Raw genomic sequence first — 14,628 nt, forward strand, 5'->3', positions numbered from 1 at the left:
AGCCAAATACGCAGTCATATTATCCCTTTTTCTATTTCTAACGATTGGTAAGGGCGTCAGTTTGCTTGGCGAACCAGCACGTTTACATTAGCTAGATTAGGTTCGGCTTGGGGCCTGCCAGTCCATTCATATCAGTGAAACAAGCTTTTAAAGTTGCTCAGTTCGGTACATAACGACGTAAACGAATTTCGTAATTATAGATTGTGAAGGTATGCTACAACTCTTTAAAAAAGTCAACCTGCAAAAAGGGAGAGGGAAAGAACAAGCAGAGCGTAGTAAGTAAAGGAAAAATAAAGAACCCCCTTTATTTTATTTTTCTATCGTATTTGTATTGTGTTTTATTTTTTTTAAGCATTGCATTCCACTAAGTTGCTTTGTCTATAGCTTCTCTTTCGTTTTTGTTTTTAGGGCTTTATTATTTATTTCATTTCTCTTTTCTTCCTCTTCTTTGTTTCACTGTTTGTCTTCCTCCTGTTACTCCCTTGCAATCGTCCTTTTCGATACTACGCTCAATTTCGTTTCAAGATTTTGTGATGCGTTGCAATATGTAATCTTTCTCCACATTCGCGTCGTTGCTCTCGTAATTCAATTGAGCAATGACGAAAGAAACTTGTTTCGGCAGTTACATGGCATTTTGTAAACAAAACGCCGATAAATATGCAGATAGGTAGGAGTGATCGATATTGTGATAAACAGAGAAAAGATGAAAAAAACAGTCAACAAGGTAAATAGAGATTATAGAAAAATAATCATAAACTTGCTACAACGTAGGAAAATCGAGTGAAATTTGGGTCTTTTTATAGGATAACAAAGATCGATTTTCCTTTTTCGATTCCCCTATTCTTTGCTTTTTTTTTTTGTGTTTGTCTTTGAAATATCATCCTATTTCGCATTTGTTTTTCTTCTTTTGCTTGCATTCTTTACAGGATTTACGTCTTTCTTGTCATTTCTTTTCCCTTTTTTTTTCGTCTTCCCGCTTTGTTGTCGGTCTTGCTCTTTGCTGTTCTTGTCCTTATTTTTTCATTATTTTTTTTTCATACGATTTTTGAAACAACTTTGACTATTTCCTTCTTTATACCCGTTTTACCGTGGTTTGGCTTGATCACCTTCACGTTGATCTTCCATCTGCAATTTTTTTCAGATAACAAATCTTTTTTTTAACACGCTTTTGCTATTTCTCGAACATCGCTTTTTCTTTTCTACTGAGACAAAAGTCGACAAATTCGGAAAATCAGCTTACTTTGATCTTTTATCTGATATTGTTCGGTTTTTGATCTTTTGGACATAAAATTAAATCAAAATAGCCTAATCTTAAACTGAACTGAGTATTTGTTTACGATCCCATCCAAAACCCCCAAAAAAATAAAATAAAATAAAATAAAATAAAAAGATAGTTAAATAAAAAAGTTCATTTACCCACTTGTGCACAATTTCTCACTAATCCTTTATACTTTCCATTCCTGTACAATAAAACTGTAAAATGCAATATCTTTTCTTTGACACTTTTTAGATCCCCTTTGATTTATTTTATTTTTCCTACTCGACCCCTTTCTTTAATTTTACTTTCACCTTTTCACATATTACCATTTAGCGCATCATGATCGTATATCCAAAACATGAGCTTTGTAATATCATCACTTTTTTTTGCATCCCCTCTACGTCGCCAATTTGCTTTTACATTGTAATAAATTATTTCAGCTGCAGCTCTTTTTATATAAGTCTTCTCCATAGTTCGTTAAGCTCTTCATTTTCTTCACAACTAGGTCATGCCCTAGTTGCTACAATCACCTCTAATTCTTTATTCATTGACAGTGGTCCAATTCGTTCCATTCTCCGTCCAATTTGTATCTCGCGGCTGCATTAGACCATACGTTCGAAGGATGTCCATTTCGAAGTTGGCTAGTAAATCCTTGGCTACTACTAAAGGAATTATGATGAGCGCTAAAAATGCAATCAACAAAAGAAAGAACATAGTTCCGTAGCGTTGAACGATCTTCTTACGTAAACGGTTTTGCCGCATCGAATATATGGGTGGTCGAATTTGTTTGCTTGGTTTCAACCAAAAAAGCATCATCGAATGCCATCTATCTATAAACGGAATCAAAAGTACGGGTAACATCAGAAATAAAAGTAAATGACAAAGAAAGAAATCAGCTGCAAAAAAATTTAGTTCAGTCATTTTGCAAATAAGTTCTCGTGACGGCTGGGACAACGCGTGAAATCCCAGTCCTCTGGAATACCATTTTCCCGTCCACCATGCCAGGTTCGTTCCATCGTGCTTCAACTCCCTTGTTAAAAATAAAACTTGAATGATCTTAAAAAAGAATCGTTGAATCGCAATTATGCACAGCATACTAAGCACCGTTTTCGCAAGGCACCAAGCCTCTAAATACCAAGATACCTCAAAGACGATAATAAACATAAACACAGTAATACCATGAGCCAGTGCTGCTAGTACAGCTCCAAATTTTTTGCAACAAAGATCTAACAGAGGTCCCATCATACAAGCCATTCCAGCAAATGTCATAGAAACTACGGCGGCAACTATAATTGGAAGAAAGGCCAAAATTAATATACGAAGAATCGGATTGGTAACTTTCGAGGGATCAGGATTACCAGGCTGTGAATCTATAAAAAAATAAGAGACAAGTGTCAAAGGAACCAGCATTAGTGGAATAAATATTTCCGTAAAAAACATATTCGTAAAATGTGCCCTCGATGTATCGATAACACCCTTGCTAACTGGAACCCCAAGCAGTCGTCTTTTGTAACCTGTTATTCGAGTTCGGGTTAAACGACAATAGCCTATCCATGAGTTTATATGAGAACGTGAATTACCCCTTGAAAGCCATCGAATGAATTCGCGGTAATCAACAAAGAAGTCAGTCCACGAAAATTGATGTGGATTAAATATAAAGGGACTGATGCACATGGCTAGCGTAGATATCCAAAAATATATCAAGTGAGGTATCCAGACGGTCATTGTTCCAAACAACAGCATCAACAACGTCCGTGACCCAAGGTATATAGAAGGACCCGCAAACCTCGAAAACAATAACGAAAAAGAAAGCCTTGCTGTAGCAAATCCTCTGCCCGTTCCAATATACCGTGCACCACCAAATGAAAGATTAGCAATTACCGACTGTGCATATGTTTGGCAAGCGAATACTTCAAACATAGGGGAAAACGATGCAAAGTGCTTCCCTAAACGAGTTAGGGCACGCCATGCACCTCTTTCAGTCAATTCCTGAACTGTCAATGGAACAAATGAGATGAAAAAAACAATGAAAATAGATATAATGCATCTCTTCAACCAATTTACTACTGGATTAAGTTGATAACATCCTTCTGGCCTCATTGGAACAGTAAGCTTTTGATCATGATCGTAATCGCAAACTGTTACCACATGATACATTCCTCCGAGATTCACCAAAACAACCATGAATAGTTGAACGGATAGCATGATGAAAATATTGTTAATATGAAAACCAGGATGTGCGTAATAGAAGGATAAAAATCTGTCAAATGGTAGTTGAGTTCCTAAGTAATAATATTCACGAGACACCATCTGCTCTCCCATACCAGTACCAATTTTTGTAGTGAAATTGAGAATTGAGCCAAAACCTAAATCGCGACCCTTTCCGCATTGGTAATACTCACAATGCTTAATTCGTCCGCCTCTCTGAAGAGCAGTCATTCCAGCATATATGTCTTCGTTCACATGTAAACCTTTTTGTGCTTTGGAGACACCGCCACGTGTTGTCATGTAAATGGCATTTAAAAAATCAGGGTGCCCATAATGCAACTTACCACCGATTTGAGCCATCGTTCTTGCAAATAATGTTCCAAATGTTTGTTCTTTACCAGCAGCAACATCTCCCAAAATTCCTATATTTTCAGAAAATATATACTCTCTTGCACCCATGATAGCAACTGGATTATTCTGGTAAAGTGCATTAGTTTCAGCATAGGGGTCATTTGTTTTTAAATCAAAAGCTTCAAATTCAGCCAAAATACTTCTTATTTTTAAACACTCCTCCAAATAATTATCCTGGTTGGCATCAATCAGTTGAATATATTCACCTCTGTAAAAAGGAAGAGATAAATTTTGGTTATCAGACTTACCGTCACCGAGGATTGGATTTCCAGAGAGTTTGATGCGGTATTTAGGTTTTCGTTTCTTATTTTCATCTAATTCAGAATATCCGTCAATCAGTGCTGCATACAATTGAGGTGTTGTTTCACCCTCCTTTGGAGGATCTTCGTCTAAATAGGCGATCAATAAATCAGGGTATGCACGTAAAATGAACTCCGTGTTCTCTATCTCATCAGCAGTGAACTTTGCGTACCTCTGCATCGATACGCACATTTTAAATTTCCGAGATGCCATTCGATCTAGTTCATATTCGAGAACATCCATCTGCCCTTCAAACAATTGTGCAACATCGGGATTTTCAACTCTATAAAGCAGTTTAATAGCGCGTGAATAATTCATAAAACCACTAACGGTTCGGTACAAGGTTTGACTCCTTAATGAAGCCCAAATTCTAGTACGAAGAGTATACTCAGGAGTAGCGTTTTTGAAACCTATACAATAAAATGGTAAATCGTCGAATTTTTTGTGAAGCTGCTCGGCCTTCATTGACTCATCTTGTGAGTTCAAGTCTTGATTGGAAAGCGCATCTTCTTCAGCAAGGATTTTAGTGTCGCGAACGAAACATTTCCATTCATTAGCGTGCAACTGCTTAAGGTACTCAAGTAAAGTAACCCGAGAAAGTTTATCTTGCTCTCGAATAATTTCTTTCAATGAAAGCAGTATCTTTTCACCATAATGCGGCACCAATACCGTAAAAGTAGGCATCGCATCCACTGGAATGGGTTCTGGAATTGGTGTTGCTAAAGATTGAGCAAAAAACGAAAGTCGCCTTTCGGCCTCCGAATGAGCAGGGAAATATTCGGTATTAAACGAAGAATCTTCCTGGGATACGAAGAAAGTTGGTGTTTTTAATGTTTTACTTCCATCCCCATCAAGAGAATTAACTTGATGATAAATAAGACGTTGAACATGTTCAATGGCCAATAAATGCTCTCTATACAGTGAGATAATAATTGAGTTCCAAATCTGAGATACAAGAACTTTAGGCTTATAACTCGAATCAACTTCAGGGGTACAAAGAATTTTGCTGTAAATTCTTTTTGGCATCCTAGCAAAAATATTTCTCCAAGGTGTCCATATTGAAATTCCCAAGAAAAATGACCTTGCAACCGAAAAAACTGTGTTGACTAAAATGTACCATAAATACGTGTCGAGGAAAAACAGTACTAGGTCAGTGACATACATGATACCAAGTAGAATCTTTGGTTGCCATATGCATAGATGAGAGCCTAGAAACGTTATATTGCATAGATAGGGCTTCATTGTACTCAATACGAGGATGGGGTCTCGAAATGACAGGGAAAGGAAAAAGTACGATTCCGTAAATTTTGCTCCAAACACCAGCAGCCAAAGTCCCCATGATACACACATATCGTTTATTTGGAGACGAGCATAATCGGCAGTAAAGTATCTATTAGCTAAATGCGTGCGTGAGGAAGATTTGTAAGCACGATGAAACAGATTGTTTAAAGGCACAAGGGAAAAGTAAATGAATGTAAATACAGAGAAAATGAAATGAACAATTGCGACAGTTAGTCTTCCAGTAGTACGCTGCTGTTCTTCAGTTGAAAATCCAAAAACAAAAACAGTTGGAGCGACATTTAAGATGAAGAACAAAATGAGAATTAGGAAGCGTTTTAATAGAGGCCTAGATCCTGGAAACTTTCGAGGTACATGAATCCATTCAAAAATAGTTGCTAATAGCATCAACAAAGTTGCAACAGCTCCTCCAAGGGAGACAGAAGTCCAATGGCATGACGGAATTGGTTTAGGACCAACTGATTGCCGAAAATTCTTCTCAATTATAGTTGGTGAATTAAAGACTGTGTAGTACCAATAAGTAGTGAAATGTATGACCCATATTCGATTAAAATTGGTAACTAAATGAAACCACGAGCGACTCTCATAAAAAGTTTTATAAAAAGCCTTTTTCCAATCCACTTCACTTAACTTGTGAAACCTTTCCCATTTTGGTAGTGTGATGAGTTGTGTCCCATCCACCGTAACTATTCGGGCTATCCCCTCTGGGTACCAAAACAGTTGATTAATGTCATCGTAACCTATTATTTGAGCGTGGTCCCTTTCTCTACGAACTAATTTTCCATCAAGAAGCTCAAATTGCTGATCGCGAATGAATTCGTACAATGGTGTAATTACATTGTCTAGATAAAAGCAATCGTCTTCAATGGGTTCACTTTTCGCATAATCCTCCGATTGCATAAAGTCATTTGCAAGCTTGAATATGAAACAAAGGCATTCGGGACAAAATCTAATGTTGTTGGCTTCACCCCAGCACAAAAGGTAAAGTGCAAGCTGACGAACCTGAGTTTCGCAATCCAGATTTTTCATTTCGTTTTCCCAATTCTCCATTGAAACATTCAATGGATCGATTTGCACGGAAGTTTCCGGTTCATTTGTTCCTTCTGTCTCGGCCTTGTTGGACTTTCGTTTTTGCTTTTTCTTTGCTTGTTTGATTTTTGGCCCATTACTTGAAAACTTGCAATTTTGCAAGCCGACAGAATCATCAATATCCATACTTGATGAGAAATACCATTTTCTATAATTGGCATTCCTACCTCCAATGTAATCAGCATGCAGAGATTTTAAAGCATTCTCAGCATCCATACGTGAAGATCTCGAGTCCAATAAAACCATAAAAAAGTCGTACATATTGAGCATTGAATCATACTGGAAACCAAATTTTGCCTGAAGCTCTTGAAAAATCTCAAGTATATTTTCGGCGGTAATGGGGATCGAGTTTTCAGCAATCCATGCAGGGTACGGATTTTTTGCATTCAGATACGAAAACTTTGAAGAGCCTATATCTAAATTAAATTCCCCGGTTTCGTTGAAATTTGAATACATCTGATCGTCTTCTGTCATTCCTCCAGCATATGCACCCAAGTCTTCCTCGCTGTAAGGAACACCTTCTGAATAATATTCGTTACTCCTTTCCAAGTTCCCTTGAAGTATATTCATAGCATTAATTGCTTCTTCTTGGCCGGAATAGTCGTAATCATATGCCTCACTTGGATACGTTTCTCCGTTCATTGAGAAATTTTGTTCATCAGGATATCGGGGCTGTACGGGTACTGGTTGGGGAATCTGTTGATTGGCTTCTCTTTGTCCTGACCAGCTGTAATCATAATATTCTGCAATGTCCTTGGTTTTATTTGAGTCGTTCCATGAATTGGCTTGTGGATATGTACTCTCTTCTCCTGGATTATTGAATTCCGTGACATCCATTGAGTCCTCAAATTCATCCGAATTTATTTTAGAGTTTTCAGATGAAGTACCAAAGCCGTAATCTTGTTCATGCCATGACATTGTTCAGGTGTTTGTTTTCTATCTTCCTCTGTTAGCTTCTTATTTTTGCATTAAATAATCAAATTTATCTTCTTTTGATTCAAAGTTAAATGTTTTGACTATGAAGCGCATACCTTGATGTTTAAGAAAAAATAAATAGCCTATCAATATATATGGCAAAGTCCGCAGGACTAGCCTAGTCAAAATCAAGACGATTGTGTAGTTTAAAAGGAAAGTAGATATATTAAACCGCTACTTTTAATATGCTTTTTGGTGGTTGAGGAAGTATGCTCAGGTCAAGTTGTATATAAACAAAACAAATAATCTTGAAGGTTGGGCTGGAACAATCAAAACAAACCAACAGTAGAGCGCAATAATAAACAATTAATATATTAAGCCTAATGTTCCAATTGAAGAGCAATGAGAATATTTAAATTCATATATTAAGGGAAATATATATAAATATAAGTAAACAAAACATAAATAAACACGCAAAATAGACCGTAATTTTTTGTTAACATATTTAAAATAAAAAATAAATAAAAAAATAAATTGAAATTGGTATAAGGCTGTGAAATTAATGTATTTTTTAATCGGCAATTAAGCTATTTATTTGTTTTATAAAAGATGTATATACATAAATTTGCTTAAATTTAATAGCTTGTATTCAAATAATGTTTAACGATTTAGTCAAGTAGAAGGAATTTGGTCTAATAACAAAATATCTGTTTTTTTACTGTTGGAAAAATAAAACTAATTTCCAGGTAAACAGTCCAAGAGAACTTGGGCATACAAGATTTTCAATTAGTTGTTTTTTATAATATAAATTCTATTGAATCTTTAGGATTCTGAGTAAAATAGTACTGTTGCAGACAGAGTCGTACTCGACTTATCAACATATTCATTTTCAAAGAGGTAAACAATGAGAGTTGAATTTTCGTCAACTTAGTAAGTGTTTACCAACCATCCTGCTAACCATCAGGTAAATTACTGTTCGTTGTAAATCTAGCTTATATTTCAACCATTGCAATTTAAATAGTTTCATTAAAAAAATATTTTATTCCTGTTTGATTTTGAAATTAACACACGATGTAACCCACAATGTCATTAAGTGACATACATATGACTAAAATTGCAAATTTCTGCAATTTCGCATTCAATTTATAAAGTCTTGAATATACCAATGTATGGTAATTGGAATCTCAATAGGAAGAGGCATTAAAAAAAGCTATCCCTGTATATTCGTACTAACTTTTTCCTATTGTTATGTGAAGTAAGGTTATGTAGAAGACTTGTATATATGACTAAATAAACATATTATACTACAGATTAACTTCAACAAGCATCTCGTTTATTTTAAAAATTCCGAGTACTCTGTCACACAGAGACAACTTCCATTGTCTTTTAGATCGTTTTCTTTCTCTTAATTATATATTCAAACCACAATAAGCTCAAATCTGTATTGAATTGATGGACGAGAAAATGAATGTCAGCTTAGGCATTATTAAACCTGTATTCATGTATCTTAACCCATTAAGCCTCCAATTTCTTACGGCAACTTACGATCCGAGAAGTAAAAATCGCTCTATTTCACCGAACAATAATCTTGTTCCCAATCTCCATGATACACACCATGCCTTATTTTTTCATTATAACACCGTGCTGATTTAAACGAATCTCGGTACAAATAACCGATGCACACTGAAGTTTTGACTACTACACAGGCAAGACAAGCACCCTTGAGAAGTATCGGGGTCAATTATTAGACTACGGTAGAATTATGTTTTACTATATCAATAGGATAAAAGAAGGTATCAAAAACAACATTTTATCATGGTCCAAAACTTTCTTCCCCAGTTATCCCTACATCTTATAGTAAAGTCTCCTTTCAGCCGTACATTTTCTCCCTGGAGAGTCGTTTTGTAACTCATATTACGACATTATAGTGCGACCGCTTATCAGCACTACTTTGATCTACACTATATAAGAGAGGACAAGCGACATTAGGGATTTGACAATTCCAGTACTGGCTATAGTAGAAGTGTTGAATTGCAGTAAGTCAAGATTTTCGATTTTTTACCTAGTTTTAATTCTGGATATTAACGTTAAATAGATCGACCTTTTCTTCGGTCAGGTGTCATCACTCACTCATCATACTACCTTTAGAAATCTGCTTTTAAGCTTTTGAACCAATTGCTTAAATTCGCTTTTCTCTTTAATCTCATCTCCTTTTATTTTTTATTTTTGGAATTACGGTGACATTTTTGGTGCTTTAAATCCCTCATTATTGCTTATTCATCCATCTCTGAAAATATATAAAAACAGTTGCTAATTTCTAAAACTACGACAATGTCCACTTCTAACGACCCAGTTGTTTCGTCTCATGACCCTATAAAGCAAGAGAAGGAACAGGAGACCGATTTGGAGGCGCAAGTGGAGCATAAAAAAAGAAACGAACGTGGTAATGCTTTTGTTGGATTTTTGATCTTGATTTTCGTTTATTATTTGTTACGCGGCGGTTCCAATGACAATGATAAACAAGAAATGTCTCATTCACCTGGCAGTTGTATGGACTCTGAGTCGGCGGCTGTCTCAACATCTGCGAAATGCTATATTCCTCCAGTCTTGACTCCTGCAAAGGAGCCAAAACTCGGAGATGATGTAAGTGGTATCGATTATATTAGGAGCCCTGAATTCTTTAATGACAGCCTTGTTCGCTTCCAAGAATTGTTGCGCATTCCTACCGTTTGTTACGATGATATGGGCGATGTTGGAGACGACGATCGTTTTGATATATTTGCCGTTTTCCAGGACAAAGTTCGCGAGCTCTACCCTAACATTTTCAAGAAGCTTAAAGTAGAGTATGTAAACACTTATGGTCTTTTAATTACGCTCGAAGGTTCCAATAAGGATTTGAAGCCTCTTGTTCTTATGGGTCATCAAGACGTAGTCCCTGTTAATCAAGCCAGCCTTGATAGATGGTACTTCCCTCCATTCAGTGCAACCTACCATAATGGCCACGTCTATTCAAGGGGAGCCGCTGATGACAAAAATTCTGTAGTCGCTATTCTTGAAGCTCTTGAAATTTTGGCTATCTCCGATTACAAACCCGAACAAACTGTTATTGCTTCTTTCGGATTTGATGAAGAGGTATCTGGTTATCGTGGTGCCTTACCCTTGGCACACAAGTTGTACGAAAGATATGGTAAGGATGGTGTCGCTTTAATTCTAGATGAAGGTGGGTTTACCATCAATTTATTTGGTACACTTTTTGCTACTGTTTGTGTTGCTGAAAAGGGTTATATGGATGTGCATTTGAAATTGAAGACTCCCGGTGGTCATGCCTCTATTCCTCCTCCTCATACAAACATTGGTTTGATGAGTAAGCTAGTCACCCAAATTGAAGAACCATTTGGTGGAGAACTTACCTTCGAAAACCCATTTTATACTACTTTGCAGTGCTTTGCAGAAAACAGTGCTGATATGGATGACAACTTACGTCAATTGATCAAGAGTGGAGACACTGAGAAGATGACTGATTTGTTTTCGAAAAGTAGATTATATAGATACTTTTTTGAAACATCCATTGCTGTCGATGTTATCAATGGTGGTGTTAAGGTGAATGCCCTTCCAGAAGAAACAACCTTGGCTGTCAATCATCGTGTTGATGCTTCAAAGGGTCTTAAGCAAGTTTATGACAGATATGGTGGTTTATTGGAAGAATTTGGTCACGAGTATCATGTTAATGTTACACTTTTTAATGGCGAAACCGTTGTCGAATACGAAGATGCCATAGGCCATATTTTTGCTTCTACTGCTAAGACTTTAGAGCCATCACCTGTCTCCCCCTATGATGAGAGCTCCGATGCTTACAAGAAGCTTGCTGGCGCTATCAGATATACTTTTGGGGATGGCACCTCAGTTACTCCAGCTCTTATGCCTGCCAACACCGATACTCGTCATTATTGGAACTTGACTTCTAATATTTACCGCTGGACCCCTGTTTCTACTAATTCTACGTCTAAGAATTCTTTTAATGGTCATACTATTAATGAGAATATGCGTTACGACGCTCATATGGACAGTATTGAGTTTTTCTACAACTTTATCCTTGTATCTGATTCCGGTGAAGAAGCGTAAGCTCCTTTTTTGGATTTGCTTAGATAGTTAACACTATCACTTATTGACTTTTTATCAATTTCAGCGCTAGAACAAGCTCATAATTATTAATATTATCTAATCAATGTTTATGTAATCGTCCTTTGAAAAATTGATAAGTTGTACTTGTGATCAAAGTAGTATGCTTTCTAGATCCAATGAATATTTTCTTTTTCTTGTAGTTTAATTGTTGAGGTGTATTTTGTTGAACGTGTAGTATGTTTAGAAGGGTACTTAAACATTTATCGTATATAGCGTATACAAAGTACCCTATACGTATATCATCTGAAAACCCCAATTACCATTTTGATGAAAAAATAGTAAAAGAAAGCTTATAGATTTAACGAATGATGAAATTAAAAAAATTTCAATTGCATACTCCATTCGCTCATTCATGCAATCGGGTTGAAATTTACACAGCCCGATTCGGGCCAACGCCTTTTTCTACAAAAGCTAATAACCTCAAGCAACCCGAATCAACTTTGAATGATCACCGTACTATAGCAGCTCGCCAAAAATTGTATACTACAAGTATACTGACTCCCGGTTCAATATTTTTTTTACCCCACGGAACGCGTATATATAATCGTTTAGTTGATTTTCTACGAGCTCAATATCAAATACATGGGTTTGAAGAGATTATAACGCCTTTAATTTTTAAAAAGGACTTATGGGAAAAAAGTGGTCATTGGCAAAACTACGAGAAAGAAATATTTCGTGTTGAAGAAAGCCGTAATGTCGAGGATGAGCATTCCAATGCCACTTATGGATTAAAGCCTATGAATTGTCCCGGACATTGTATTGTATATGCTAGTACTGAACGTTCTTACAAAGAATTACCCTTGCGGTTTGCAGATTTCAGTCCATTACATAGGAATGAAGCATCAGGCGCACTTTCTGGACTAACTAGATTAAGATGCTTTCATCAAGATGATGGTCATATCTTTTGTTCACCCGAGAGCATAAAAGACGAGATAAAAAATACTCTCACTTTTGTGAAGCAAGTTTATTCTTTATTGGGAATGAACAAACTAAAACTATACCTTAGCACCCGACCTGAAGAGCATATCGGTTCTTTAGATACATGGAATGAAGCAGAAAACGGGTTGCGAGAGGCTTTACAAGAAAGTGGTGAAACGTGGATCATCAATGAAGGAGATGGTGCTTTTTACGGTCCTAAGATCGATGTAATGGTTGCAGATGCTCGTGGAAAGTGGCATCAAACGGCAACTATTCAATTAGATTTTAATTTACCTCAACGATTTAAATTATATTATCGCACAGATGCGGGAGACAATGCCGGGTCTGAGAAACTCATTAAACAACCTGTAATGATTCATCGTGCTATATTTGGATCCTTAGAGCGCTTTATGGGAATCCTTATCGAGCATTTAAATGGACACTGGCCATTTTGGCTAAGTCCTAGACATGCTGTCATTTTACCAGTCAATCAAACAGATCGAATTCTAACTTATGCTAAGCAAGTACAAAAGGAATTGTCTAATCAGGAAGTCAATGAATCTGAATTTCTCCCACTCAATAAAAATACCTATTATGTGGACATAAACGCTGAAGCACAATCTATTGGCAAACGGCTACGTGAATCAAGACTTTTAAATTATAATTATGAAATTGTCATTGGAGAAGACGAAGTTGACAAAGAAATTCTCAGTGTATCTAGTAGACACAATCATAATTCAAGGGATACTAGAAAGATGACTATTCAACAATTGAAAAAAGAGTTTATAGAAAATGTGAAAGCATACCGATGATTTCCTTTCGCACAGCAAAATATGTCTGTCTTTAACAAAAATTTTGGCATCAAATCATTGAAATGTGATATATACGTTATCCATAATAATTTATTCTTTCTTTTTAACCTTTCGTTTACGAATCATTAATTTTATTGAATACTAGTGAAAATTAATCAGACCTTATCTTTAATCATGTTTAGAAAAATCAAAGAATACAGGCATTTTCAAAACAATGAGAGGGGAATCATAAAGGAAGTGTAAATTTATCTTTTTCGAAGGCTTGGTTAGCTTTTTGGTACTCTTGCTCAGCTACCCTACTCAGTAAACCAGCTATTAAATCTGTACACCGTAAAGAATCATCATTTGCTGGAATAGGATAGGTAACCATCCTTGGATCCGCATCAGTATCAATGATTCCAATTGTTGGAACATGAGTTTTCTGTGCCTCTAGACAAGCACTTTTGTTTTCTAATGGGTTTAGTATAACCATCAAATCAGGAAAGACATAACTTGGTTTTTTATCAGTTTGAATCAATTTCCCTCTATTATCTTTACATAAAATTGAACCGCCAAGCTTTCCTTGTACTTCTCTGGCATTGGTGAGAAGTCCTGGTAGCCAACGATCAAATATGTGATAACCTCTAGCACGTTTGGCAGCAGCAACGACAGAATCTTTCTGGCCGTTTCTGGTGCCAATGAACAATATAATTCCATTTTCTTTAGCTATTGATCTAACGACGGATATAGCTCTTCGTAGGTAAACCATGGTTTGATCCAATGATATTATGTGAATACCTTCTCTTTTACCATATATAAAGGGCTGCGTGTAAGGATTCCATATGGATGTAGAGTGTCCTAAATGAGCACCAGAAGACAACAATAAAGGAAGACTAAGTTGACTAGGAGGTGCCGGATTTCGAATGGATAATGTCGGTGAATAATGGGGAGCTACAACTGCACCTATTTTGTGATTCCAGTCACGTATTTTTAAACGACGAGCTACAAGTTGCTCCGGTGATAATTTCCGTGAAAGCATAATACAGACACGAATGACTCGAGCAAAATGAAAGCCCGTTTGGTGTAGTAGTACTTTAAGACTTTGAAATCGCTGCACGATTGCAACATTTCCACTTCGATATGCTTTATTAGTGTGATACTACATAGAGCGTTAATGTAAAATACAGCAGCAGAGTGACAACTTTAAATAGCATTAACAAATTGCGATATTGTATACAGTTCCATTAGCAGTGTTGT

The 14,628-nt window shown here is 36.4% G+C and overlaps 4 protein-coding genes and 8 long non-coding RNA genes across 12 annotated transcripts; 6 read left to right on the forward strand and 6 right to left on the reverse strand.

The window, feature by feature from the left end:
- The first annotated feature begins 25 nt into the window (after nucleotides 1-25).
- On the forward strand, nucleotides 26-1,438 carry SPOM_SPNCRNA.879. The gene has a single exon (NR_151263.1). It is a non-coding gene; the product is annotated as a non-coding RNA (long non-coding RNA).
- Nucleotides 403-1,212, reverse strand: SPOM_SPNCRNA.3370. The gene has a single exon (NR_192736.1). It is a non-coding gene; the product is annotated as a non-coding RNA (long non-coding RNA).
- bgs2 (spore wall 1,3-beta-glucan synthase catalytic subunit Bgs2) lies at nucleotides 1,415-7,483 on the reverse strand (the record flags this gene model as incomplete). The annotated part of the gene is made up of 1 exon (NM_001019457.2): nucleotides 1,415-7,483. The coding sequence occupies one exon, from the start codon at nucleotides 7,481-7,483 to the stop codon at nucleotides 1,799-1,801; it is 5,685 nt and encodes a 1,894-aa protein (NP_594032.1). The 3' UTR covers nucleotides 1,415-1,798.
- On the forward strand, nucleotides 1,615-6,086 carry SPOM_SPNCRNA.3371. The gene has a single exon (NR_192737.1). It is a non-coding gene; the product is annotated as a non-coding RNA (long non-coding RNA).
- SPOM_SPNCRNA.880 lies at nucleotides 6,166-7,674 on the forward strand. The gene has a single exon (NR_151265.1). It is a non-coding gene; the product is annotated as a non-coding RNA (long non-coding RNA).
- A 759-nt stretch (nucleotides 7,675-8,433) lies between these two features.
- On the reverse strand, nucleotides 8,434-9,411 carry SPOM_SPNCRNA.881. Its single transcript, NR_151266.1, has one exon. It is a non-coding gene; the product is annotated as a non-coding RNA (long non-coding RNA).
- Nucleotides 8,493-9,353, forward strand: SPOM_SPNCRNA.212. The gene has a single exon (NR_150631.1). It is a non-coding gene; the product is annotated as a non-coding RNA (long non-coding RNA).
- A 63-nt stretch (nucleotides 9,412-9,474) lies between the features above and the next one.
- On the forward strand, nucleotides 9,475-11,727 carry cps1 (carboxypeptidase). The gene is made up of 2 exons (NM_001356097.2): nucleotides 9,475-9,516; nucleotides 9,576-11,727. The coding sequence occupies exon 2, from the start codon at nucleotides 9,812-9,814 to the stop codon at nucleotides 11,600-11,602; it is 1,791 nt and encodes a 596-aa protein (NP_001342844.1). The 5' UTR covers nucleotides 9,475-9,516; nucleotides 9,576-9,811; the 3' UTR covers nucleotides 11,603-11,727.
- Nucleotides 9,490-10,946, reverse strand: SPOM_SPNCRNA.3372. Its single transcript, NR_192738.1, has one exon. It is a non-coding gene; the product is annotated as a non-coding RNA (long non-coding RNA).
- On the reverse strand, nucleotides 11,433-13,147 carry SPOM_SPNCRNA.3373. Its single transcript, NR_192739.1, has one exon. It is a non-coding gene; the product is annotated as a non-coding RNA (long non-coding RNA).
- SPOM_SPAC24C9.09 (threonine--tRNA (Thr) ligase) lies at nucleotides 11,888-14,614 on the forward strand. Its single transcript, NM_001019459.3, has one exon. It carries the CDS (start codon nucleotides 11,968-11,970, stop codon nucleotides 13,390-13,392), a length of 1,425 nt encoding a protein of 474 aa, NP_594034.2. The 5' UTR covers nucleotides 11,888-11,967; the 3' UTR covers nucleotides 13,393-14,614.
- mrp4 (mitochondrial 37S ribosomal protein uS2m) lies at nucleotides 13,527-14,467 on the reverse strand. The gene has a single exon (NM_001019460.3). It carries the CDS (start codon nucleotides 14,408-14,410, stop codon nucleotides 13,619-13,621), a length of 792 nt encoding a protein of 263 aa, NP_594035.1. The 5' UTR covers nucleotides 14,411-14,467; the 3' UTR covers nucleotides 13,527-13,618.
- Nucleotides 14,615-14,628: the final 14 nt, after the last annotated feature.

This window comes from Schizosaccharomyces pombe, assembly GCF_000002945.2.
Source record: "Schizosaccharomyces pombe strain 972h- genome assembly, chromosome: I".
NCBI lineage: Eukaryota > Fungi > Ascomycota > Schizosaccharomycetes > Schizosaccharomycetales > Schizosaccharomycetaceae > Schizosaccharomyces > Schizosaccharomyces pombe.

What these genes read in the sequence shown, in the direction of transcription:
- mrp4 (NM_001019460.3), bottom strand. Translation starts at nt 14,410, where the DNA reads ATGCTTTCACGGAAATTATCACCGGAGCAACTTGTAGCTCGTCGTTTA.
- SPOM_SPAC24C9.09 (NM_001019459.3), top strand. Translation starts at nt 11,968, where the DNA reads ATGATGAAATTAAAAAAATTTCAATTGCATACTCCATTCGCTCATTCA.
- cps1 (NM_001356097.2), top strand. Translation starts at nt 9,812, where the DNA reads ATGTCCACTTCTAACGACCCAGTTGTTTCGTCTCATGACCCTATAAAG.